General features: G+C 48.5%; 1 protein-coding gene across 4 annotated transcripts in view; it reads left to right on the plus strand.

Moving 5' to 3' along the window:
- The window catches only part of CLUH (clustered mitochondria homolog), a 2,231,193-nt gene that overhangs the window by 1,655,519 nt on the left and 550,100 nt on the right, over positions 1 to 25,574 (plus strand). For all 4 annotated transcript variants that reach the window (XM_069615061.1, XM_069615063.1, XM_069615062.1 and 1 more), the window contains exon 19: positions 14,494 to 14,633. In XM_069615061.1, coding sequence (XP_069471162.1) covers positions 14,494 to 14,633 — 140 coding nt within the window. The remainder of the gene's footprint in view (positions 1 to 14,493; positions 14,634 to 25,574) is intronic.

Genomic DNA, 25,574 nt, shown 5'->3' on the forward strand with positions numbered 1-25,574 from the left:
CCTCCCCGTCGGAGGAGAGGACCAGGACCATCTTGGGCAAGGTGCAACGGATGTTGGTGGCCGACGCGGCCAAAGTGAGATCCATCAAGTCCCTCCTCGGGATGATGTCTTCCTGCATCTACCTCATTCCCATGTGCAGGGTCCGGATGCGCCCGTTGCAAGAATTCCTGGATGCGCGCTGGATCCAGACGACGGGCAGCTTCGAGGAAAGGATCAAGCTCGACGAGAGTTTCCGACGAGCGATACGGTGGTGGGGTACCCGCGCGCATCTGACGGCGGGCATGGACTTCCAGACCCCAGCCCACCAGGAGACTGTGACCACGGATGCCTCCCTGGAAGGGTGGGGAGCGCACACCGAAAATCTGCACGCGAGGGGACTCTGGCTCCCGACGGAGAAGTCCCTGCATATCAACGTCCTGGAGCTCCGTGCAGTGTTTTGGGCCCTCAGGTCCTTCCTTCCGTCCCTCAAGGGCAAGGTGGTGAGGATCTTCACCGACAACACCACCACCATGTTTTACATCAGGAAACAGGGCGGAACCAGGTCCCCAGCGCTGTCCAAGGAGGCGCAGGACCTGTGGCATTGGGCCGTCGCCCAAGGGATTTTTCTGGTGCCGTTTCATCTGGCAGGGATAAAAAACACCATCGCCGACTCACTCAGCAGGGAGCTGCGCTCGTGCCACGAGTGGGAACTACGGCAGGATCTGGTGGATCGCCTCTTCCGACGGTGGGGCACACCCCAGATCGACCTGTTAGCGACGGCGACGAACACCAAGTGCCGGAGGTTCGCCAGCAGGTTTCCCCAGACGAGGAGCATGGGCGATGCTTTCTCGTTCCCCTGGGGAGGGCCTGTTCCTCTACGCGTTCCCTCCCTTGCCTCTGCTAATCCGGCTCGTCAACCAGCTCAAGAGGTCACGGTGCAGGATGATCCTCGTCGCACCTGCGTGGCCGAGGCAGATATGGTTCCCGGACCTTCTGGACTTGTCAGCGTCCCCGCCGATCAAGCTGCCGGCGGACTCGGATCTACTCTCCAGGGAAGGAGGCGCCATCCTCCACCACGACCCGAAGTCGCTGAACTTGCAGGCCTGGCTCCTGCAGCGCTAGAGTTTGGAGGATACGACATACCGGCCGATTGCAGAGAGGTTCTTGCAAAGGCCAGGGCGTCCTCGACTCTTAAATGCTACGGACACAAATGGAAGAGGTTCTCTGTCTGGTGCCACGCACAGAAGATTAACCCTCTACGGATTACGGCTCCCCAAGTACTGCCGTACCTGCTGACGCTGGCCAAAGCTGGTTTGGCACACGCGTCCATCAAGATTCATCTTGCTGCGATCTCCCGATACACCAGAACCATGGGGCGGACGTCCTTGTGGTCTCATCGTCTGGTGAAAGAGTTCATGAAGGGACTGTTCAGATCGTTCCCGCCGGTGAAGGCTCCGGCCAAGGCGTGGGAGCTCAACGTGGTGCTGACCAAGCTCATGGGACCTCCGTTCGAGCCTCTGCACTCGGCCCCGTTGAAGTTTCTATCGTGGAAAACAGCTTTTCTTGTGGCCATCACCTCCGCACGACGAGTGGGAGAGATCCAGGCCCTTTCCTGCAAGGCCCCGTACTTGACTTTCCACGACACGAGGGTAGTGCTCAGGACGCACCCCTCCTTCATGCCCAAGGTACCGTCGGACTTCCATCTCAACGAACCCTTGGTGTTACCTGTGTTCTTCCCGTCGCCTTCGTCGCCGGCTGAGAGGACTTTGCACTCGCTGGATGTAGCTAGAGCGCTGAAGTTCTACGTGGACCGCACGAAGGGTTTTCGGAAGACGTCACAACTCTTTGTGAACTTTGGACCTGTCAATCAGGGGAAGGCTCTCTCGAAGGCTTCCATCTCCAGATGGCTCTCCGGCTGTATCATGTACTGTCACCGGTTGGCAAACCGACCGCTGCCTGGCCGTCCGAGAGCCCATTCCACCAGAGCGATCGCAGCTACCACGGCGTTCCTATCTGGTGTGCCCCTGCTGGACATATGCAGGGCTGCTACGTGGAGGTCGACGCACACCTTCACGAAATTCTACTGCGTCGACCGGGATTCCAGGGAGGAGTCCAGGGTCGGCCAAGCAGTGCTGCGCAACCTGTTCGCCTGAGGTGAGCCTGGTGAGGAGGTAAGATGCTTAATGTTGAGTTGATGTGATGCTTAATGTTGAGCCTTTGCCACCTCCCGTGGTTGTGCATGTGTGTACTGCTATGTATTCTTTATTCATGAGCATGTGAATCCATGCCAGACCCCATGCTGGAGAAGGAACAAGTTACTTACCTGTAACTGTTGTTCTCCAGCATGGGTCTGGCATGGATTCACATGCAAACCCTCCCGCCTACCCCTCTGCGGCTCTTCACTTGGTCATACTGCCACTTCACGTGCTTCCAAATCTGAAGATGGCTGCCAGAGGCGGTGCTTAGGTAGAGGGCAGTCATTGGCTGTGGTCAGTATGACGCAGAGACCAGTGATTGGTTATTACTACGAAAGACAGATCAGAAACGAAACTGATACTGGTTTTTTCTTTACCGAGGATTCCCAGCCTGACGACGGGGAATATTCATGAGCATGTGAATCCATGCCAGACCCATGCTGGAGAACAACAGTTACAGGTAAGTAACTTGTTCCTACTACGGCGTTCTTATCTGGTGTGCCCCTGCTGGACATCTGCAGGGATGCCACGTGGAGGTCGACGCACACCTTCACGAGATTCTACTGCATCGATCGGGATTCCAGGGAGGAGTCCAGGGTCGGCCAAGCAGTGCTGCGCAACCTGTTCGCTTAAGGTGAGCCTGGTGAGGAGGTAAGAGATGCTTAATGTTGAGTTTTTGTATTGCTTAATGTTGAGTCTTTTACCACCCCCCGTGGTTGTGCATGTGTGTACTGCTATTTATTCTTATATTCATGAGCATGTGAATCCATGCCAGACCCCATGCTGGAGAAGGAACAAGTTACTTACCAGTAACTGTTGTTCTCCAGCATGGGTCTGGCATGGATTCACATGCGAACCCTCCCGACTACCCCTCTGCGGCTCTTCACTTGGTCATACTGCCTCTTCACGTGCTACCAAATCTGAAGATGGCTGCCAGAGGCGGGGCTTAGGCAGAGGGCAGTCATTGGCTGTGGTCAGTATGACGCAGAGATCAGTGATTGGTTACTACTACGAAAGACAGATCAGAAACGAAACTGATACTGATTTTTTCTTTACCGAGGATTCCCAGCCTGACGACGGGGAATATTCATGAGCATGTGAATCCATGCCAGACCCATGCTGGAGAACAACAGTTACAGGTAAGTAACTTGTTCCTTATCTCACCTCTACATCCGCCTTCTCAGATGAAGCAGCAGCATGGATCACATCCTTCCTCAAATGTCGAGTAATAAAAGTATTCTCAGACCAAGCTAGCGCAGCACCCGCTCCCATCAACTGTGAAGCAGCCCAAGGCTTTTGTGTCTCTCCCACCTTGTATAACATCTTTACGAAGCCGCTCTTCGACCTCCTAGATGCTCGGAACATCATTTACATTAATTACGCAGATGGTGCACAAATCCTCCTCCCACTATCAGGTAACTACTCTCAAGACTCTGGCCTGCCGAACACCATATACACCACCATCCAGGCATGGAAGGCAACCCATGGCCTTTGCCTTAACGATGAAAAGAAAGATCTACTTCTGGTCGGTCCACTCTCAATCTTAAACAAACTGAGCGCAGACGGCACTAGGATCACAGTATCACTGGCTGTGAAGACTCTTGAGGTTTACTTAGACGCTACCCTCTCCCTCTCCTGTCAAGTCAATGCCACATCCTCATCTTCCGCATATGCCACTAAAGTTCTCATTGCAGCCAGACCGTATCTATCTAAAGAAACTGCTTAACTATAGCACGAGCAGTGATAGGTGCTAAACTGGACTATTGCAGAGTCCTTTTCGCAGGCACATCCTCTCACAACATACATAAGCTGCAGACGATTCAAAATAATGCCCTTCGAGCGGCATTAAACTTGCCTAAACATCGCAGCACACTGGCTTCCGATACGACAAAGAATCCTCTTCAAGATACTCACCATTTCCCACAGGTGCAAAGTGGCCCCACCATACCTAGCTCAACCAATTGTTCCCCACCAAACTGGTAGGCCTACCAGAACACCCTACACCCACAGGCTGATCCAACCCAAATTGAAAGGAACCAGAGCAGGAAGGGCAAGCTTCCCCGTCCTTGCTGCAAAACATTGGAACACCCTCCCTCAAACCCTAAGGGCCGAAACTCTTACTGGGCCTTTCGAAAGCCCTAAAAACCAGGCTGTTTGCCTGAACTAATTGACAATAGCCATCACCACCCACATCAGCAGCCCAGGTATGGCAACTGTACTGTCTCTGTATTTTATGGATAAACATTGCCTTATCCTTACCGCTATGTTTAAATGTCTTAAATGTTTTAATACTTATGTACCACTGTCTAATCTTGTACTGAGAACTTCCCCAGCTAGTGGAACTCATGTAACTGGATTCTAGCGCCCTGATGCCTGAGGGCTTGTGTGCGCTATATAAATTCAAATAATTATAAATAAATAGGCTACAGGGACAAGATAGATGTTGAAGAGCCACGGCGAGAGGATAGAGCCCAGAGAGATGCTGCAGGTGTAGAGTGTGATTGAGGAGAGAAAATGGCCCAGATGGTCAGTCAAAGAGGAAGGAGGTCAACCAGTCCAGTTCCAGGTCCGTGATGGCAATGGTGTCACAGAGCTGGTTTATAAGGGTGGCATGATTGACTGTCTCAGAGGCAGAGGAAAGGTCAAGAAGGATGAAAATGGAGGGAGAGTTGGAATCGAGACTTGAAAGCAAGTCTTCACAGGTGTTTAGGAGTGCAGGTTCTGTGCCGCTGGCTGCTCTGAAACCAGACTGGTAGTCGTGGAGGCAACCAACATATTCAGTGTGGTGGATCAGCTGGCAGATGACCGGCTTCTCCAAGAGTTTGCCCAGGAAGGGGGTAATGGAGATAGCGTGGTAGTTAGCCAGGCAGGAGGGATTGGCAGAAGGCGTTATAAGGAGAGGGTGCACAAGGGAGTGCTTGAGGAGTGAAGGGAAGGAGCCAGTGTCAAAGGAGTAATTGCAGAAATCAGCCAAGGCTGGAGCAAGGGAGTCAATGTTGTCCTGATAGTTCTCGAGGAACAGTGGACCATCCGTTTGGAAGAGACTTTCATATAGAGGACTTGTCTAGAGACAACATCCGGTGATATGGTTGAGCAAGAGGAGAGTAGGAAGGCCTGAGAAGAGGGTGAGGGAGGAGAGATGGGTGTAGCGCAGCGTGTGGACAGGATGTCCTGAGTTTTAGTTATGAAGTGGGAGGTGTGGAGTCATCATGAAGCATGACACAGACAACAGATTCAATATTTACATAAAACACTTTTATTAACTTAAGTGTCAGGATGGAAAAAGGCCTAACTTGCCCTATGCTAATGTGGGATTTCTCTACCTAAATAAAACTATGGAAAGTCTGAGTCAAAGAGTTCAACTGAAGAATCTGTCTCTGTACAAAACCTATCTTGCCCTCACAACTGATATATACAATGTTTAGTGATGTCAGCAACCAAAAGAAACCATGTCCAACATATTGTTCTGATCCTTTTCCAGCTTTCAGCTTCCTTTCCCAAATGTAAAGCAGTTCCAACAGAAAGTCTCACAAGCCCTTGCTCTTGTGGACCCAGACCCATGAAGCCTCTGAGAAAGGAGTTACAAGGCTGGGAACAACAGCTAGCGTGTGGTGTAGCGGGAGTCAGCGGTGCATGGAACCCTTCTACCCTGATAACCGAGACAGACACGCTTGCTTCCGTGGTACCGCCCTTGACTCCAGAGTCCAGAAATACCAAACGGGTCATCGCAGCCAGTGAGTCGGAGGGAGAACCAATAGTGAACGGAACTGTGATTGAGCGAAGGTTGCAAGTGGCAACGTAATGTAAATCAAGGAACAAAGACTTCGCGTGTTACAGAACTCTTGAGAAAACCCGGGGAGAGGCCAGGTGCAGAGTGGTCCGGTGACCAGTCCCCTTTTTGTTGAAAGTACTGATAGCAGAAGCCCCTCGGAGGGCCGCCGTAAGAGGTCAAAGTGGTCATACAAGGGAAAAGCCCTTGCACAGTCGAAAGTCTTTGACCCATTGTGAATACCAAGCGAACTGTGTTTATGGCAAATGTGAACCCGACAGAGGGATGCCTGCGAATAAGGGTGGTCAGTAACACCCAGAGAACATTGAAGTATGTGAAGCCTGGCTGGGGGCTGAAATTCCGGACTTAGGTAGGAAGTGAACATAAGAGGTATAGCCAGAGAATGAAAAGCATGAACCCGACTGAGGGATATTTTCAGGGAATTGATGGTCCGAACCCGACGGAGGGAGGCTATCGTAACTATGAGGAAAGCTAAGGGAAGTAAAATCCTGCGTTGTGTAAAGCAAAGTGAACATAATTTTTGTCAAATGTGAACCCGGCTGAGAGATTTCCACAGTGAAAGATTGTTTAAAAAGACATTGAGACTTGTGAATACAACAAGTGAAATAGTCTGAGGAAAAAGGCTGTAGTGAACTCGACAAAGGGAGGCTAACGTTGGAGAAGGATCTGAGCCCAGAAGAGGGGGATCCCAGGGTGAAGAATCATCACCCAACGTATACAGAAAAGAACTTTGATTTGTTATTTTGGACACATTGGGCCCTCAGAGACAAGAGACCTTTGCAGAAAGAGACTTAACCACCGAAGGTCCTGATATCAGTGAAAGCAACTGTAGCCTCGTGCTGGAGAAGCCCAGGAGTGTGCTGTGCTCAAGAGTCCCTCCTTGTCCCGTGCTAAAAAAGTGGGGAAGGGAGACCCCGGCTATAACCTCCTGACTAATCATTCCTGAACACTTCTTTCTTTTCTTGTGAACACTATCCCACGCTGTTTTGTAACTTAGCAATACTTTTTCTTTTTTAGTATAGGCCCTTTTTTATTGACAAGATACCACTAGGACTGCCTTATTATTAATTGATGGTCGTAGCTTTCTCCCATCATAGATTTAGGTTTAGATTAGATGTTTTTCTAACACATTTATACAGTTTAATAAACAACCTTGAACTGTGATCACTTGTGTCTGTCTTTACTGTTGCCACTAGGAGTTCCTTACAGTAGGCCAGACCACTCAGAAAATAAGAGAGAATTACCAAGCATAAATCAAATATCAGAATGAACAATCAGAAGTCACCCGTCACAAGACTTTTCACTGAGAATAGACATATAGCTGAGTTGAAATATGTTGGGCTAGTAACACTCAGAACTCCACCAAGAGGTGGCAACACACAAATAATGTTAGCAACAAGAGAAATGTATTGGATCCACATGTTGGATTCCATAGCCCCCTTTGGATTAAATGAGGAAATCGCTCTTACACCTTTTCTGTAGAATATAATCCACTCTTTAGTGCCAATTTATGTATTGTTTGGATATTGTACTTAATGACAACTGTGGAGAACTGATCCTAATTAGGAATATAGTTACTCGTTACATGATTGGAGTAATATACTTCCTTAACACTGGTATATAAGATTCATATGGAAACGCAATAGCCAGTTTGTTCTAATTACAATATGCAATGTATAGGCTATAGACATGTTTTTTGATGTTCAAATTACAAAATGTAATAATAAGAAATTATATATACTGTACCAGCCTTTCAAGTCACATGTTTATCAAAGAGAAGAACATATGGTTTAGTATATATACACAAAATTGCTGACGTGTCAGTTATTAGTCCAATGTCCTATATCTTGATCATCTGGAAACTGACTACTAGGATCCATGATTTAATGCCTTAAATGTTTACAGCTTTGCAATTGTGTAAATGTAATTGATTATTTTTCATTGTGGCAAGTATGTCCCAAACTTTCATCAGATAAGGAAGAAAATAATACATGTATCCCGTTCTATACGGGAGATATGCATGAATTCCTCTGCACTACCTGTGGAGTGATGCAATACTTGTATTTGACCACTAGTACATAAGATAACATTTCCTACATGGAGATTTAGTATCTTCTCACAGTAAGCAACATTTTTGTTTACCACATTGACACAGACAACATTCTGCCCGCCTTCGCGGTACAGAATGTTTTTTTACATCTGACGTCAGCAATTCATGTTGAGGAATCCTTCACAGAACAACTTTAGGTTTTTTTTTTTTGTGTATCAAGATTCACAATCAGAGAGGTAGGCTGACTTACATTATTGGCTGATATTCTTTTATATGTAAGATTTGCTGAAAATCATCAACCATATTGAACCGTCATAGACAATTTCGTTTGACACACTTTCTAGAAGTGAAGAACAGAAACATTCCCTCCATTTGGGAGAACAGATCCAGAGGTTCTCTGGACCTATAAACAGATGAATATCTTGAGACATCTATTAAGGTGATGAATTCATATATATATATATGTGCTCATTAGAATAGTGATATATTAGTAGCCCTTCACTCATATACACACTTGTTTTACCTTGTAGATGAGAGTTGAAAATTGAATCAAACTTCTGAACTGTATGAATTGTTCGCTCCTGATGAAGGGACTTAATTTCCCGAAACGCGTTGGGCTCTCATTTTTTAATGAAAATTGTATTATGATCATTTAAAATATGTTGGAATGTATGAATAAATAAGTTATATTCATTGTATAGACCAATATATATGAATTGTATAGGACCGTTGTGTGTACTCGCAGGCTAATCCATATAGTTAACCTACAAATTGTGAAGATCTACAATAAGAATTGACTGACTGCTTTGTCAGTACATAAGTGTGCAGGGGAAGGGAGTGTCCACTAATTGAGGACACTGAACTGTTTCCAAATGGTTCTGGGTACCCAGGTCCTGAATCCCGAAGAGGGTGCTGCAGCACCCGGTTTTGGAGGTCCTGTGGTCCCTACGGAAGGAGGGGGGAGAGACTTTATGGCTCTCCACATGGCCATCGCCCTTGAGTTGTATCTGGGCCCCACCTTTGCGGGATGGGTTAGAGGAGCCGCTGGCATTCCAGCTTTGGTATGAGGCAGGGCTGAGCAGGGTCGGTCAAATGTGGGAAGGGGGGACTAATATCTCTAGGCACGCTGGTGGAATGACTGGGTGTTGGAAAGCCATCTGTTTTCCGCTACCTTCAATTGAAGGGAATGCTGACGGACGGTCAAAGGGGTGAGAACCTACAGAGGGGTTTAATATATTTTGAGCAGCTCCTGCTTACGAAGGCGAGCTCTCTGGGGCTTTTTTCCAGGATTTACAGGGCAATATTGTTGGCGGACCCAGGGATAGGCTCGATCCAGGATCAGATGGGGACAAGACTTGGGGGGAAAGATATCGAAGATGCCCTGTGGGCACAGATGTGTAGGAGAGTCGCACGCTCAACGGTTTCCCTGTAATACAAACATCTGGCCTTGAAGTTGCTACATAGGTAGCATAACCCACCCGCTGTGTTGGCTAGGAGGTGTAAGGGGTATGACCCGTACTGTTGGAAGGGTCACCGGTGAAGGGGGACAACAGTCGCATGTGGTGGGGTTGCACTAATGTGCAATGTTTTTAGAGGGAAGTTTTATTATGGATCAAGGGGGTGGATGGGGTTCACAGGGAGCTCTCGCTGTGGTTTCTCTTTTTTGGGTGAGATTGGAAGATGAGGTGGTGGTGGAGGATGGGCATATGGCACAGGTTAGCTTGGTGGCCGCCAGATGCTGCGTAGCCCAGCTGTGGAAGACCCCACGTTTGCCTAAGGAAAGAATGGGGCGGAGGGGTTAAGGTTTGGGCCATATTTTAAATTAAATCAATTTTTAACCAATGAACGTATTAAAACTTGGCATAAGAATGACTCAAGTACTGACTCTAGTAGTGAAACTGGTACTTGTCGTCTATGTACCAACAAGTCTGTAGTTGAAAGTCTGAAACATTTAGTAATGTATTGTAGTTACTTCGAGAAGGTTCGGTTTCCCTTTATTTCTAAATATCTTGTAAAGGACTCTGCACTGTCTAGAGAAAATCTATGGGCACGGTGCATGTGGGGAAATAACCAAACCCTGGTCCATGCATTAGGACGTTTGTTGGATATTATTAACAAAAGGTTAAATTAATTTTAGAAAAGCAGATGAATGTATAAAGTATAGTATTAAGCGTAAGCAATGAATTGAACATACTTTTGAAATCAATGTTACATTTGCTTCTTTTAAATTGTTTAGTCTCCTGAATTTTGGAGAAAAGGTGTGTCATATGTTTTATGTGTTTTATGGTGTTTTATACAGATTTGTAAATGTTTTAAGCTTACTATCTACAGGATTTGTCTCAATCATGTATGTGTAGGAGCAGATTGTAATATGTAATTATACTCCGCACTTGTCCATCTATGGATTATGAATACAATTGTAAAGGTTTATTGTAAAAACCAAAAACAATAAAAACTTTTTTTAAAAAAAAAAAATAAGGTTTGGGCCATATACGACATGGAGTTCCTTACTCACATTCTGGATGAGTCTCGATCCAGTATTGAAAGTCTTTGGCTCCCCTTTTTTGAGAAGTATGGCCGGTGAACAATACTGGGGGGTGGTGGGTTTAATGCATGTATGTGCCTCCTGGTATGAACGTGAAGCAATCCCCATGTTGCAACCTACAGCCTCGGACGTCACCCTGTAAATGTGCCTCATTGTGAAACCGCTGTAAAATCAGCCCTAGGATCTTGACTGTCTTATCCGTAGGGGGTGGACACCCTCGCTATGAACCTATTGAGTTGATCAGAGTCTGCTGCATGGGGCAGGAGAGAGGAGGGGGGGATGTGGAGGTGAGGAGGTTGGGGGCAACTGTTGGGAAGGTTGTTATGCCAGGCTGGCTTTTGAAAGGGGGATGTGAAACAAAGTGTAATGCCTTATTTGAAATGCCAATAAAGTTCATTTTTGAAAATAAAATAATCCAGGGGAGGAGGAATGCAAAGGTGAGTTCTGATGTCACCTTTTCCCTATTTATGGTCCGTAAAAACTCTACAGACAAATGTGTTGTAGAACGAAACCAGTGAAGCAGACGTGGTCAGAGGGCGCACATGAGACAACCCTGAAGTCAGTGGACCGTATAGCAGGTGCATCAGGATTACGTAATATTGACCCTTGGGGAAAGGTTAGAAAATGCTCTGCTCTGGACTTGGTGATACGAGTCAGGTGAATGGAGGTTCCAAGAGAGACAGGACAGCAGTAGGATCCAGTCTCAAGTAATTGAGCAACCACTTTTGGACAGCAGAAGGAATTCAATCTCGTCGACAACAATGACACTGTTCCTACTTCTGGGACGGTGATAAACTTGAACTGCAGCTTCAGGGGAGCATACAAACGCTGCAAAAGAAGATATTCTGGCTGTGCATGCTGGATCGGGGAGAGGGTTTGCCGTAAAATGGATCCCTGTGGTCAGAAAGGAGCAGAGCTTTACCTTCATGAGAACAAGGAGTACAGCAAAGGGGCTTTCAGCATGGATACTCATCTGTGTCTTCTCCTCTTGATATACAGTAGCAATTCTGGGTAGTTGATTAACAAATGGTTTGGGGTCTCCACAGATATACACACTCAAAAGGACTGGGGTGTCCCCAGACCTCCAATAACAGCCTTTGCACCCTTCAAACATGTACTGCCCACCCAGTCAGTGGAGACCAGCCTCGCCCATGTATCTCGGGCACACATAAAGGGATTTATATTTATTAAGATGACTGGCAGACCCTCACCCAGCTAGAACTGGGTTGCAATCAATCATGAAGCCTGTAAGAGCTGGGTCCAAGTCTGCTTAAGAAATTGCCACAGATTGCTGGTACTGCAGTGAAATACGCGCAAGAAGGACTTTAAAGGCAATGACAATGTCAAAGGAACAGCACGCAGCCATTTTGTTTCTACTCGGGGAGCGGATGACTAGCATTGCAGTAACATGGCAACACTGCAGTGACACCTGTAAAGGGGTAAATTGCGTCCACAAGCCTGTAACAGTGGGGTCAACCAGAGACATTGAGGTAATTTTGTAGTGCCCCTGCCCTAGTGCCCATTAGCTATGACGGCAGAATATAGACAAATGTGTTGCAGTAGTCAGTGAAGTTTTGGAAAAAGCCTTACTATTGACAACGAACAATAGACCAGGACACATGAAATGCCAGCAAAAAGACTACAATGCTACCAAAGTTAATCAAATGGATTGTCTGCCTTTCGTCCTCATGTAAGAGGGAGGAAGGATAGCTCAGGGGCAACACGTTTGTTTTGGAAGCAAGCAACACAGCGCAACACAGGTTTGACTCCCGATCACACGCTTAGAAACCACTTGTTGGCATTAAGTGTGTCATAAATGAACAATTATAATTATGTACAACACCACTGCCATGTGCTACATCAGCATGATGGATAATGTGGGGTCGCTCAACGGGCCAATGGCTTTGAGTGATCAACAACAAGGTGACACTGGCTCATCTTTCCGGCAGTGTGTCCACTCCAGCTAGAGCTGGACAGCGGGATTGTGGAGGAAATCCTCTCCAAATGGTTGTTTCCCCCAGATAAACCTGTTAAATTACATTGAGAACATACAATTCAGCATCCTCTCCTCCAGGGAGTTCCCTCGAAAATTGCCCTGGGGAATGCGCTGGTGATTTTCTGGGAATTTGATTCAATCAGCACTGGTAATTCTCTGGGAATGATCAATGTGTTACTTATATTGTGCACTGTCACCAAAGGCATCATGGCACAGTGAGAAAAATTCAGTGAATACATTCCCATTGATTCCTCTTGTGCTGAGAAAGCTCAAGTAAGTAGGGTAGATCCTAATTGCTGCATAGTGGGCACATATGACCTGGTACCACATCCTGCTAGAAATGCTGCTCTGTCCCCCTTGGAGGATCGCATGGAAGGAAGATCTACTGACACAGGACCTTTGTGGCATTCTCCTTCCCTACGCCTATACTCTGAACCCTAATCTCTGGCTATTGATGGGTTGTGATGTTGAAATTGGGATCTCTCTAAGGTGGTTCTTAGTGTGATGCCGTTTGCCATGCACCCAACCAGAAAGTCTATCCAACCTCTTGTTCACCTGTTGCTGCTTTGATGGGGCCTTGACCTGTTGGTTTTTCCCTACTGGTGCAGTTCTTTCTTGGCCAACTCATGCCTCATTGTTGGAACAGTAAAGGGGTACAGCTGAGGAATGCATCCTACTTTTCAGTCCCCACAAGGTTGTTGTGGGGGTCCTCAGATTATTTTCCTCCAAATCTCTTTGTGGTACCTTCATGACACCTTTAACATGCTTCCAAATCTTTTGATGGTGACTCTGTTTGAGCCTCTGCGATTGCTTTTCTTTGATGACTTTTATTTACCATAACCACTGATGAGTTTCAGCTCCAAGCTTTCAGTTACACCACCATTTTTAGCATTTTCCAAAGAGAAAATTACGTTTAGTGTGAGACATCTTTTCCTCCTAAAGTGGTATCTCAAGTGCACTTATACAAATATCCACCTCTGATGTCCTTTCCTCCTCCACAACCATCAAAGACAGATGAGCCTTTTCACGAGCTGGAACCTAGATGAACTTTAAAGTGTTGTCATGGACTAACGTATAAAGCGTAGGTGTCGACCACTTTTCATGGGCTTTGGATGGCTTAAGAAAGGCGAGATTTTTTTGCAACAATCTCCTAGTGTCTTAGTCTGTGTATCAAAACTTGTCGTGGGTTGACGCACATTGACATGTTAGCAAGAGATATGTTTCTTACTTCTGCTCTTCAAAGAAGGGTTTCCAAGCTGGACATCTGACAAGGAGCGACTTGGGCATCCCTGCATGGCCTCTTCCAACATTAACACCTACACACTTCTCCCTCCTTGTGTCAGTATGAGTTTACGTGTCTTTCAGAGATGAGCAATCTTTTGGAGGAATCCAGTGTGAAAGGTAGTTACTTACCGTAGTCCTGCCACAGATTACTTACTCATTTACCCACCCGCCAACCTCTTAAATGTTGGATTGGAAATCAATTTCAATTTTTGATTTAAGTTCTGCCATCCCACAGCTACTGCAATCGGGTGGAACAAATGTTCTAACAAAGGCAAACGGCACCCATTACTGCATATTGGTCCAAGAGGCAACAAGTACCCAAGACAGTCAACCGTGGAGCTGCACTGCACCCTCTCTTAAATGTTTGAAACTTGTCTGTAACAGATTGCATCTAGATGATATTTCAGAGATGAGGCCTATTTGTGAGTAATACCATATTCATTTGGTATTTATCAAAGGTAAGACACTTGTTCATCTACTTAACTGAGAGCAGTCCAAGCCTTGGGGAAGCAGACCATGGAGATTTTAGTACACTTAGGCCCTCTTAGTAGACTTAAGAAAGACACAGTGAAACCAATACCATGATGTGTTCTAGAGCGTGAGACTGAAGATGAGGACCAATTGGAATTAAATGTGTGACTTTTTTTGTCTTAGGTTTCTTGAAAGAAGGCTGTGAGCTCATCAATGAAGCCTTAAACCTGTTCAACAATGTCTATGGTGCTATGCATGTTGAAATTTGTGCCTGCCTAAGGCTCTTAGCTCGACTCAACTACATCATGGGAGACCTTTCTGAGGTACTACTACATTTGTATGCGTTCCCTGGAATACAAATATCAGAAAAAACACATTAATGTTATGGTGGGTTTAAGAAATGCATGAAAAAACGTCTTGCTGAAATATGACTGTACAATACACCTGTTTCAGCTAACACGCATACATGACACAGAGTTGCTTAGTAATCATCCCTGTAAGTTAACTTCCCGTTCTGAACCACTGAGTAGTGCACTATGGTAATGCAAATTTACTGAAAGAATATGTTTTTGCTCCAAAACAAGAAAAGTCTTTGTCTTAGAGGCCAGTGCTATTTTGAATTTAAGGCTGCCACTGCGATTCCCCTACTTAAGAAGCCTTTGATTGTCCTCTGTTGCCTTCGAACTATCTCCCTATCTCACTTTTACTGTTTGTCATGAAACATCTTGAGTCGCTGGTCTCTCCCATGCTATCTTCGTACATGGAATCTCCAAAGCTCTTTGACCCTGCCCAATCAGGCTATAGGCCTGGTCGGGGACAGAGTGTCCTAGTCTCGGTTCTTGATGACATTGCCAGGCTGGTGGATGCAGGAGGGGTTGGGGGCCCTGATTTTATAAGACCTTTCGGCGGCATTTGACACCATAGACCACCCCATCCTGCTTGCCCGCCTGGCTCAAGTTGGAATTTCGGTTCAGGTGTTCACCTCGTTCCTAGCCGAGAGAACCCATACTCTTTCACTCCCTCCTTTTCTTTCAAGTTCTTTTTCTTTTCTCTGTGGTGTACCTCAGGGCTCCGTCTCGCCTCCTATTCTCTTCAATATCTCCATCTGGCCTCTGTGTCTCATCTGCTCCTTCGACGTCAGGTGCTACTCATACAGCAACGACACTCAGATCCTGATACGTTTAGATCTTGATCAGGCTGAGTTTGTCATGCTTGCAGCAGTGCCTGACGACCGTGGGGAACTGGATGAACCACAATTGGCTGAAGTTGAAGGGAGACAAGACGGAGGTGTTGGTGGTGGGTTCCGCTCCTGATCCTTTACTCTGGGTGTCCTCCTTTTGGCCGCCTTCTCTGGGCCCTCTCCCAGTCCCGGACTGTAAAGTGAAGAATCTGGGTGTGATAGTCTCCACCTCACTTTCCATGGAGTCACAAGTTGCTGCTGTCTGCAAGGCGGGGCATTTCCATCTTAGAATTTTGAAGAAGGTGCTCCCGCTAATACCTTCTCATTTACAATCTCCCGTAGTTGCTGCCTTGGTGCTTAGCAGCTTAGACTATTGCAGCTCATTATTTCTGTCCCAACCAAAGGGCTTAATACAGCGGCTCCAACGCCTTCAGAATATGGCTGCCCGGGTTGCCACTGACTCACCTTACAGGGATCACATATCACCTGTGTTGCGTTCCTTTCATTGGCTGCCTGTTAAGAAGCATATTGTTTTCAAGGCCCTCTGCTTAGTACTCAGTGCCCTGCATGACCAAGTGGCTGAATACCTTTGCGACAAGTTTACTTGTTACTTTCCTATGCAGCCATTACTCTGCTGCTGCGGGCTTACTTGTTGTTCCTTCATTTCGTCGCTCCCGTATTGGTGGGCAAGCTTTCTCTGTTGCCTCAGCTCGACTATGGAATAGTCTTCAGCTGACCCTGAAAAACTCTTTAAATCATTTTACTTTCAGGAAGGTGCTGAAAACATTTCTGTTTTAGCATTAGTGCCTGTAGCTGATTTTGCTCTCTCTCCTCCAGCACCATGATACCCTAGGGTGAATGCATGCTTAATACGTTTATATAACATATTTTATACATAGTTTTAACAACCCAAGGCAGACTGCTCTCAAGGATGCAGTCAACCGCATACACTTTTAACCCTCATTGGGAATCATCAGTGCGGTGCCATCTGACATTTTTCTGATTGGAGCATAGGGGCTTGTTAACTAAACACAATTGAAGTTATGGTGGGTTTGAAAAATGCAGAAAAAGAGCTTGAAATAAAACAATCAAAAATGGAAACCTACCTTTTAGGCCAGCTTTTCCCTTGGAATCCAGATGTCTTAAAATGCACATCAAACCATTATTCCACTAATTGTTTGCCTCAGTCACAAATGAGAGATGGAATGGGGCAAAGGGTGACCCTGTGGACCAGGGAAAGCTACCCACTCAGCGATGCTGACTCCTGCAATGGTACATGGAGGATCCCCAGGGCATCCTTCTTGTGCCCAGCGTTGTATTTTGACCCTCCAACATTCTCCCCCAGATTGTGAAATTCTTAGGAAAATATTGTGACTTTGTTTCTCCACACTTCAGGCTTGATTGCAACCGAGAACCATGAGGGAAAAGGTAGCATGTTGGTGAGAGAGTTGCAGAGTAAGCACGCTTCCTAGGTAATGCCATGTACTCTTACGTCCCGTCCTCTTTCCTCCATACTGCACGGGCGTCCCTTCCAAGGGACGGGAGATGGAACCTTTTTCACCAGAAAAAACCTTCTTCCACTTTAAATTTAGAGGCACGCGGGGGTGCGGCCTTGGGAGCATGCGCTGCCCTGACTCTGCCTTCCGGTGCCACACCTCAGTCCCCTTTTCTGCGTCGACGGGAACAGGCCGAATTCACCAACATTTCTGGGTTTGGCTTCGGCCATGTAATTCCACGCGCGGATACTTCTTCTCTTTGTCATTTTTTGGCTTTTTATCATTCAGGTACTCGGTCATCAGGCGTCATGCTCCTTCCCGGTGCATGTCGACTTCCACAGGGTTCAGCAGGTGTCCATCCTGCGACGGGCTCTTTCCAACTTCAGACCCCCATGCCCTCTCCCTACGTTGCCTTGTCCCAGACCACGATTGGCAAGCTTGCACAACGTGCAACGCCCTGTCATCGAGGTCTCTGAAGAACAGACTAGTCAGGTGGAGGGAGCTCTTCCAGAAGTCGCCTCCAGAGGGCCTCAAGGACTTCGTGAAACATCGATCCAGGCCCAAGGTAGGGCCTCTATTTTCCATCGCACCCCGCAATGGAGACTTCTTCCCAAGGATCGCCCACGCGGGAGGTCCGCTCAGTTCCTTGTACCAGCACGTGCACCGAGGCTGCTTCAGCTACCGGCGTTCAGGCCGAGGGATCCTCAGATCCTCCCGGTGACAGTGTTGAGGGGCAGGAAAGTTCTTGTACCGGGTCTTCACCAGAGGGGCTCTGCTCTTGTACTGGCATAATGTCCGAGGGGCCTGGCCGTAGTACCGTCAATACGTCCGAGGGGGCGCCTAAACGGAGCTCTTCGGGCCCCTGGGCCGAGGGTGTCACACCTACCGGGTCTAGGCCCGAGGAGCAGGGTAGGCCTCGCAATCCACGCTTAAGAGTCTTGGAGGAGGCTGGGCCCAGCGAGCCAAGCAACACGATGTAGTCACGTGGCAGTCAGCTCAACAAAATGGCTTCCGTGCCAGACATCAGCACACGTCCAATGCCATTTGAGTTCGGCAAGGAACGAGTGTCAAGGTGGGACTGGCCTCAACCAGGTAGGTGCCCTACATCCGATCCTTCATTTGCTCAGGGCAGGTTCCTGCTGCGTCCGTATGGGCAGGGTATGCAGTGGCTCCAGCAGCCTCGCGCTACCCCGTCTATATCCCCTACCACTCCTCCGGCCTGTGAAGACAGGTTCTTTGAGAAGTTCCTCGAGAGGTTCCTCTGGCTCATGAAGTCCCCTCGGATGGGGGTTATCCTCAGGGATGCCATCAGGGACGTGCTCCCTCCAATGCTTGCAGCACCTTAGGCTGCTCTGCCAGCACACTTGGCGCAGCCTCTGCCTCCGGCCCCCCAGCTGATTTCTCAGGCGGTTCCATACCAGCCTCCTCCACAGCCTCCGGCTCCGGTCCCGGTACCCCAGTCGGCGGCACCCGCTACTCCCCCACCGACGCAGGACCCTCCTGAAGAGGAGGAGGACCCTGACACGCCCTCATCAGCCAAGGCCTTCCACAAACGTCTGGGAGGGCTGGCAGAGTACCTGGGCCTGCCTCAACCCGAGGTCGAGCAACCACCAGAGGGGGTCCTTGCTGAAGTCCTCACGCAACGTCCCTCTGCCAAAATGGGAATTCCACTGCAGACTGATGTAGTCTCCCTGGCCAAAAAGGGTTGGCTCAAGCCCCACTCTGCCCAGCCGGTCAATCGATGCCTGGATGCCAAGTACAGGCCGATGGAGGGGGATATACTATTGCTATCGGCCCATTCTCAGCCACACACCTCAGTGATCGCTGCAGCATCACTATACTCCAAGCCTCAGTCGTCCTCCGCTTCCTCCTCTGCGACGCTGCTAGGCAAGGAGGAGAAGATCTTGGAGGCTTACGGGAAGAATCTGGATTCCAACGTGTCCTTGCATCTTCGTCAGGCCGATGCCATGCTGGCCGCCGCCAACCAAAGGTTATGGCAGGAAATTGCGGACTTCCTTCCAGAAGTCACTATGCAGAGCCAATCCTGTTTCAAGGCGGGACTGGCTGTGAGACCAAGCTGGTGGCGCAGGACCTCATGGAGTCCACTGTGGCCCATATTGACACCTCTGGCCGTGCCATTTGTATCGCCACGGACATGGCACAGCGAGTAGAGCGCTCGCTTTGACATCCGTGCAGAGCCTGCGAATGCAGGTTCGAATCCCGGCAGCGCCAAACTCAGCGTTTCATCCTTCCGAGGTCGATAAATGAGCACCACACACCGTGGGTAATAATAAGCAGCGCTCAGATACCTGAGGGTTCGTAGCGCTATATAAATGCCAAATTATTATTATTATTATGAGAAGGACAGCCTGGAAATTCAACCCAGACGTCCAGTAACACCTCTTAGATCTTCTGTTCGAAAGGGGTGACCTCTTCCACTCCACAACGGACGAGGAGCTGGACAAACAGAAAAACAGCTCACAAACTGCCAGGTCTTTATCCATCTTGACAAAGACCACACCCAAATCGTACACCTAGTCACAGCAGCGCTCTGACAAGGGGTGTACGTACAGAGGGTTCTGCGGCTTCCAGGAATGGAGGTCCAGGGAGCCGGACCGCTCGCTGACTCCAAATCGGCGCAAGCAACAAAAAGGGGAGGGCGGAGTAAGGGCTTTTTCCAGTCCCCCTCCTCCGCAACAGCCTCTGAGGGAAAGAAGGCATGACAAGCCCCTTCGGGTCCACGTGTCTCCAGTGGGGAGCAGGCTTTCTCTCCATGCATATTTCTGATGCCATAATTTCGCTGACCCCTGGATCCTCTCTGTAGTATCCACAGGGTACCGCCTACCCATCCCAGCCTCTTCTCCTTCCTCCCCTCCACTCTCTCAAGTTGGGTCAGCAGCTCTTCTGGTGGAGATCCGCTCGCTCGTAGAGAGCCAGGCTGTGGACGAAGTCCCAGCCTCCCAGCGAGGTTTGGGCTTTTACTCAAGGATTTTTGCCATTCAGAAAAAGAATCAGGCGGGCCTGAGAGTTGTGCTGGACCTTTCCACCCTCAACCTCTCCTTACCCCTGCAAAAATTCAAGATGGTTACGCCAGCTTTTATAGTGGAGACATTGTGCAAGGGAGACTGGATGTGCTCCATGGATCTGAAGGACGCAGACCTACACGTCCCGATTTGGCAGCCCGATCGTTCTTCACTATGGTTCAGGATCATGGGCTACCATTTCCAATACAAGGTTCTTCCTTTTGGCCTCAACTCGGCCCCCAGGGTCTTTACCAGACTCATGAATACTGTGGCTGCCCTCCTCAGAGCGCAGGGCCTCCACATCTACCCATACCTCGACGACTGGCTCGTCAGGGCTCCATCTCCAGAAGCGGTTCACCACTCTTCACATGTCCCTATGAACACACTGCACGATCTGGGCTTTTTGCTCAATCTCAAGAAGTCGCAGTGGCAGCCCACGCGGACTCTGACATTCTTGGGTCTCATCTGGGACACGTGCTCCGAGAAGGTGTTTCCGTCTGAGGACAAGATCGCGGCCATCAGAAGGGCTACAACCCACTTCCTCAGCTGAGAGGCGACCTCGCCCTGGTCGTACCAGCATCTCCTGGGTCTCTTGGTAGCGGTCCTCTTAGCCGTCCCACACACGAGACTGAGGATGAGGAGGATTCAGCTGCACTTCGTGGCTTCATGGAACCAGGAGCGGGGCTCTCAATCAGAGATGATCAACGTTCTTTCATCTCTCCACCCGGACCTCACATGATGGTCCAGGGACTGCAACCTATGGACGGGCAAGCCCTTTCCGGCCTCCCACCCCTCAGGTCACCATCACCACGGACACCTCGCTCGAGGGCTGGGGAGCCACCCTGGACGATCTCTCGGTCCACACACCTGGACTCGACAGGAGCAGGAATACCACATCAATTGGTTAGAGCTGAACACCATCTGACTAGTGCTCAGAGCATTCCTTCCACTTCTCAGGGGCAAGGTTGCCCTCATCCAGACGGGACAACTCAACCAGCATGTACTATATCAACAAGCAGGGAGGCACCAGATCCCCTACACTGTGCAAGTTGGCAATCGGCATGTGGGAGTGGGCCCTGGAAAACATCTACCTCACGGCAGTCCACCTTCCGGGGGAATCCAACCTGGAGGCGGACAGGCTCAGCGAGTTGGAAGCAGACAACTACAAGTGGCAGTAAACAACCTCGTTATTCAGGACATCTTCAACAGATGGGGTCTACCCCAGGTGGATCTTTTTGCCACCTGGCACAACACGAAGTGCCCTCAGTTCACCTCCTGGCAAAGACAGGTCCCCGGATCCCTGCGCGACGCATTTCGGATTTAGATGAACGGCATGACAGCGTATGCCTTCCCGCCCACTCCACTGATTCACAAAGTGATTTGTAAGATCAAGGAGTCTCGCCAGCTCAATATCATTCTAATAGCTCCCTGTTGGCCAGCCAGGTCATGGTTCTCAGAGCTGCTCAGCCTCTCGGAGATGCCTCTGATTCACTTTCCAACAGGCCCAGCACATCATCTGGCACAGCAGGGGGGGCAGGGTCATCCAACCCGCGCCGCATAAACTAGCCCTCACAGCGTAGTTCCTGAGCAGTTAACGCTAAGGAACCTCAGCCTCTCGCAGGCTAATCTGGAAATCATACAGGACGCAAGGAGCAAGGCTACCAGGGCTCAGTATAAAAGTAAATGGACCAGGTTTTGCCACTGGGCAGGCTCAAAGGAAATCGACCCCCTGGCATGTACTTTGGACGACGTGTTCTCCTCAGTGCACCTGCCGCACTTACCTCGCAGCCATCGGTGGAATTCGGAGGAGGGGGTCTTCTCCAGGGGAAGCCCTAGCGCACAAACAGTTTGAGCCAGTGGCGTCCGCAGACATCAGGCTGGTCACCATTAAGACGTCCTTACTAGTCGGCCTCACCTCAGAGCGCAGAGTCACCGAAATCCAGGCGCTGGTCGCCTCAGAACCATATACTACCTTTCACAGGGACAAAGTAGTCCTGCGGACACACCCAGCATTTCTGCCTAAGGTGCCGTCTGCTTTCCATTTGAACGAGGAAATAGTCCTTCCTAGATTTTTTGCCGATCCCAAGGGCGAGGCACAGAGAGTTCTGCAATGCCTGGATGTCAGGCGTGCCCTGAAATTCTACCTTGACAGGACCAAGGGCTTCCGGAAATCAGACGCCCTGATTGTCACTTTCGGAGGTGCAAGACCAGGCTATCAAGCCTCCAAGGCCTCCATATCCCGCTTGATGGTCTCAGCCATCAAAGAAGCATACGAGGGCCAGCACAAGCCGCTTCCAGTGAACATGCACGCCCACTCAGTCAGGGACAAGGTACCGGCCATTGCATTTCAGCGCCATGTCCCATGGCAAGTTATAAGCAGGGCGGCCACTTGGCCCACTCCCTCGGCTTTCTGCAAGCATTACTGTATGGAAGCGGCTCTAGATCGGATGCGGCTTTCGGACAGACGGTTCTCAGGAACCTACTTGCTTAAGGAGGGTCTCCTCTCCACCCTGGGGCTACATTCAGTTGTAATCGCCCATGCAGTATGGAGGAAAGGGGACAGGATGTAAGAGTAATTATAAGTTACTCTCCGTAGTGACTAACATACTCTTAGTCCCCTTTCGTCCATACGTCCCACCATCCTCCCCCGTAATAATACTGGTGTCATTAGGCAATGTTAAATCTATTGTCTATGCATCACTGGGGACAGAGGTGTGGCGCATGCTCACAGGGCCGCAACCCCGCACGCCTCTAAATTTAAAGGGAAAGAATTTTTTTTTCTGGTAAAAAATAATCTCGCGTCCCTTTGGAAGGGACGCCCATGCAACATGGAGGAAAACGGACTAAGATTACGTTAGTCACTAAGGAGAGTAACTTACAATATTACCCTCTTAGCAGAAGGCGCCAGCAAAAACACAAGATAGACAGGAGACACACATGGAATGAAAGTACAGCAAAGCTGAAGGAGGGAGCACGACAGGCACTGGCAATGGGAAGCCATGGCGTAATCAGGCTGCTGCCCCCGAGCTGCTAGTTTCCAAACGGTGACTGCCCTCCTCCCCCTTCACAAACCCCAAAAAGACAAACCCTTTCAGGTTCACCTGGATGTGAGGAGCGCTCATCAGCCAGTCATGTACCTAAACTGTATGTATGTAGTGTGGGATTAACCAGGTAATGAGCGCTAGGGTAATATGTATATAGAAGAGAATAGGGAGGAGTTTGTGAAAACAGTCTGCTGCACCCCCATACAATTGCAGGGATATCCCAACCTGCAAATGACCATCTTTATTATCCAGTGCGGGTATATTGATCAATATTAGTCTATTGGTATTGATTGTAAGTCAGCGCACACCCTATGCAAACTCTTTCCCCTATTCAAATGTACCTAAACTGACAGGGCTCAGGTGTCCACATTGGCCATTGAGGATGAAAATGTGTTTTTTACAGTGGTATGTTGGCATATATTGGGCACAAAGCAAAACAAAAGAGGTGATGGCTCAAAGGTTTAGAATTCATCTTAACCTGTGGCATTGCTCTCTTAAACCTTCCAGTCCATTGTTCTTTGTCTGCCAAGCTGTTGCTAAAGGGGAAAGACCATTTGCAAATCAGGCATGGTCCCACCCCAAAACGGGCAGGCCAACTGCTTGGTCACATCCCTTCTGCACAAGACCACAAGATCCCCAGACATGTTTCGTCCTCACCGGGCCTCATCAGTAAGGAGTAGCTTCCGTCTCTAGGCCCAGCACGCATAGGACCCAAGTCTACGCATACCCGTTCCACTTGGGGTGACAAAGCAAGATAAAATAGGTGATAGCTGGAAGGTTTAGAATTGATCTCAACCTCACTCCTCGCTGATGACGCCCAGTGAGGCTGAAACATGTTTGGGGAGGCTTGTGGTCTCGTACAGAAGGGATGAGACATCACATTTTGGGCTGTACTGTCCCTTTTGAGGTGGGACCAAGCCTTATTTGCATATGGTCTTTCCCCTTTTGCAATACCTTGGCAGGCCAAGATCGATGATATATTTGGGAATCATCAAGGCGGCAAATTCATTGCCTATTTTGTCCCGCCACGATAGGGAGATGGGCCTTATTTTGGACTTTCTGCCTGATAAAAAGGACAAATGAAGCTGCGTCGGACCATGCTATATCTGTGTCGGTCGATATTGCTGACACTGACTTCAAGCAGATGGGCAATGTGGCAGTCCTACGCCGTCAGCGATGGCTCAATGCCACTGTCAGCCCAGAAGTACAGTTGAAGGTAGTTGGAGTTTTAGCAACACAGGGACAATGATCCTTTGCTAGTCATCGCTGGGATTCTCAGTGAATTATGCAAATTATGTCTCGGGGGATAGCTCAGGGGCAACTTGCTCGCCTTGGAATTAAGACGACAGAGAGCACCACAGATTCGATCCCCGGGTCCGCACTTAGAAACCTCTGGGTATTAAGTGCTTTATAAATAACCAATCATCAAGTCCTGCTTGACTCTCTCAGCTCGCTTTGTTCTTGGGATCTCGTCTTGACACGTTGGCTTGTGTCGCTACTCATTCATAAGATAAGAGTGAAGTCCATCCTTGCGAAGACCCTCCTGCTTTCATTGAAAACAACTGCATTAGTCTGCAACCTGAAATCCCTGTTAGGGATGACGTTGTACAGCATTCCCCTGATCCAATACTGCAGGCTTCAAAGGAGGCATCCCCAGGAATGTTTTGATGCCTGTGGAAAGCAAATCCCCGGCTCTTGGCGGGACAAGATTCTTCTGACATGTACCTACCGCAACGCTCTATGCGGGTGGATACTTTGCTCCAATCTCACCCAGCTCTAGCCCACATAATGTTCCTCATTCCATTCCATCTTCTAGGAATACACAACACTGTGGCGGATTCCCTCTGCAGAGAACTATAATCCTTCCACGAGTAAGAACTTCTACAAAGCCAAGTTCACTGCATCTTCCTCGCGTGCAGAACTCCAGACGTCAACCTCTTTGCTACTGAGGTGAACAAAGTGTGGCCTTTGCCAGCATGTTTCCGTCATGTAGGGAGCTTGAGGGACGCCTTCACATTCCCATGGGACTTTTTTTTTTCTTTATTAGTTTCCTCTGATCCCTCTCATCTCTCGAGTGCCCAACAGGCTGTGAGACAGGCATGATATCAAGACATGACACAGACAACAATGTTTTAAGTTTTAAACAGTAAACTTCTTTATTTGAGATCAGGATGGTGTAAGGCCTAACTTGCCCTATCTCTAATTTGGGGTTTCTCTTAACTGATGCAACTAAGGAAAGTCTAGGTCAGTTATTCAAAACCAAAAGTCTGTCTGTGTCAAAACCCATGCTTGCCCTCACATCTAACTAAACACTGTGTAGGGACCTTCTTGAGAACAAAAATAGTGTTCCAAAGTAAAATGCAAAAACAGAGTTCTGTTGGAGCTCTTCTCTGGCTCCCTTTCCCCCAACCTCAAAGCTTATTAGTTCACAAAGGTCAACAGGCTTCTCAGGGGTTCCCTTCCCCAAGCTTATAGCACTGGTTTACAATATTAAGCAGGTTTCTCAGAGTTCTTCTCCCCG

Source organism: Ambystoma mexicanum, chromosome 9 (genome assembly GCF_040938575.1).
Source record: "Ambystoma mexicanum isolate Mex_15411 chromosome 9, UKY_AmexF1_1, whole genome shotgun sequence".
Lineage (NCBI taxonomy): Eukaryota > Metazoa > Chordata > Amphibia > Caudata > Ambystomatidae > Ambystoma > Ambystoma mexicanum.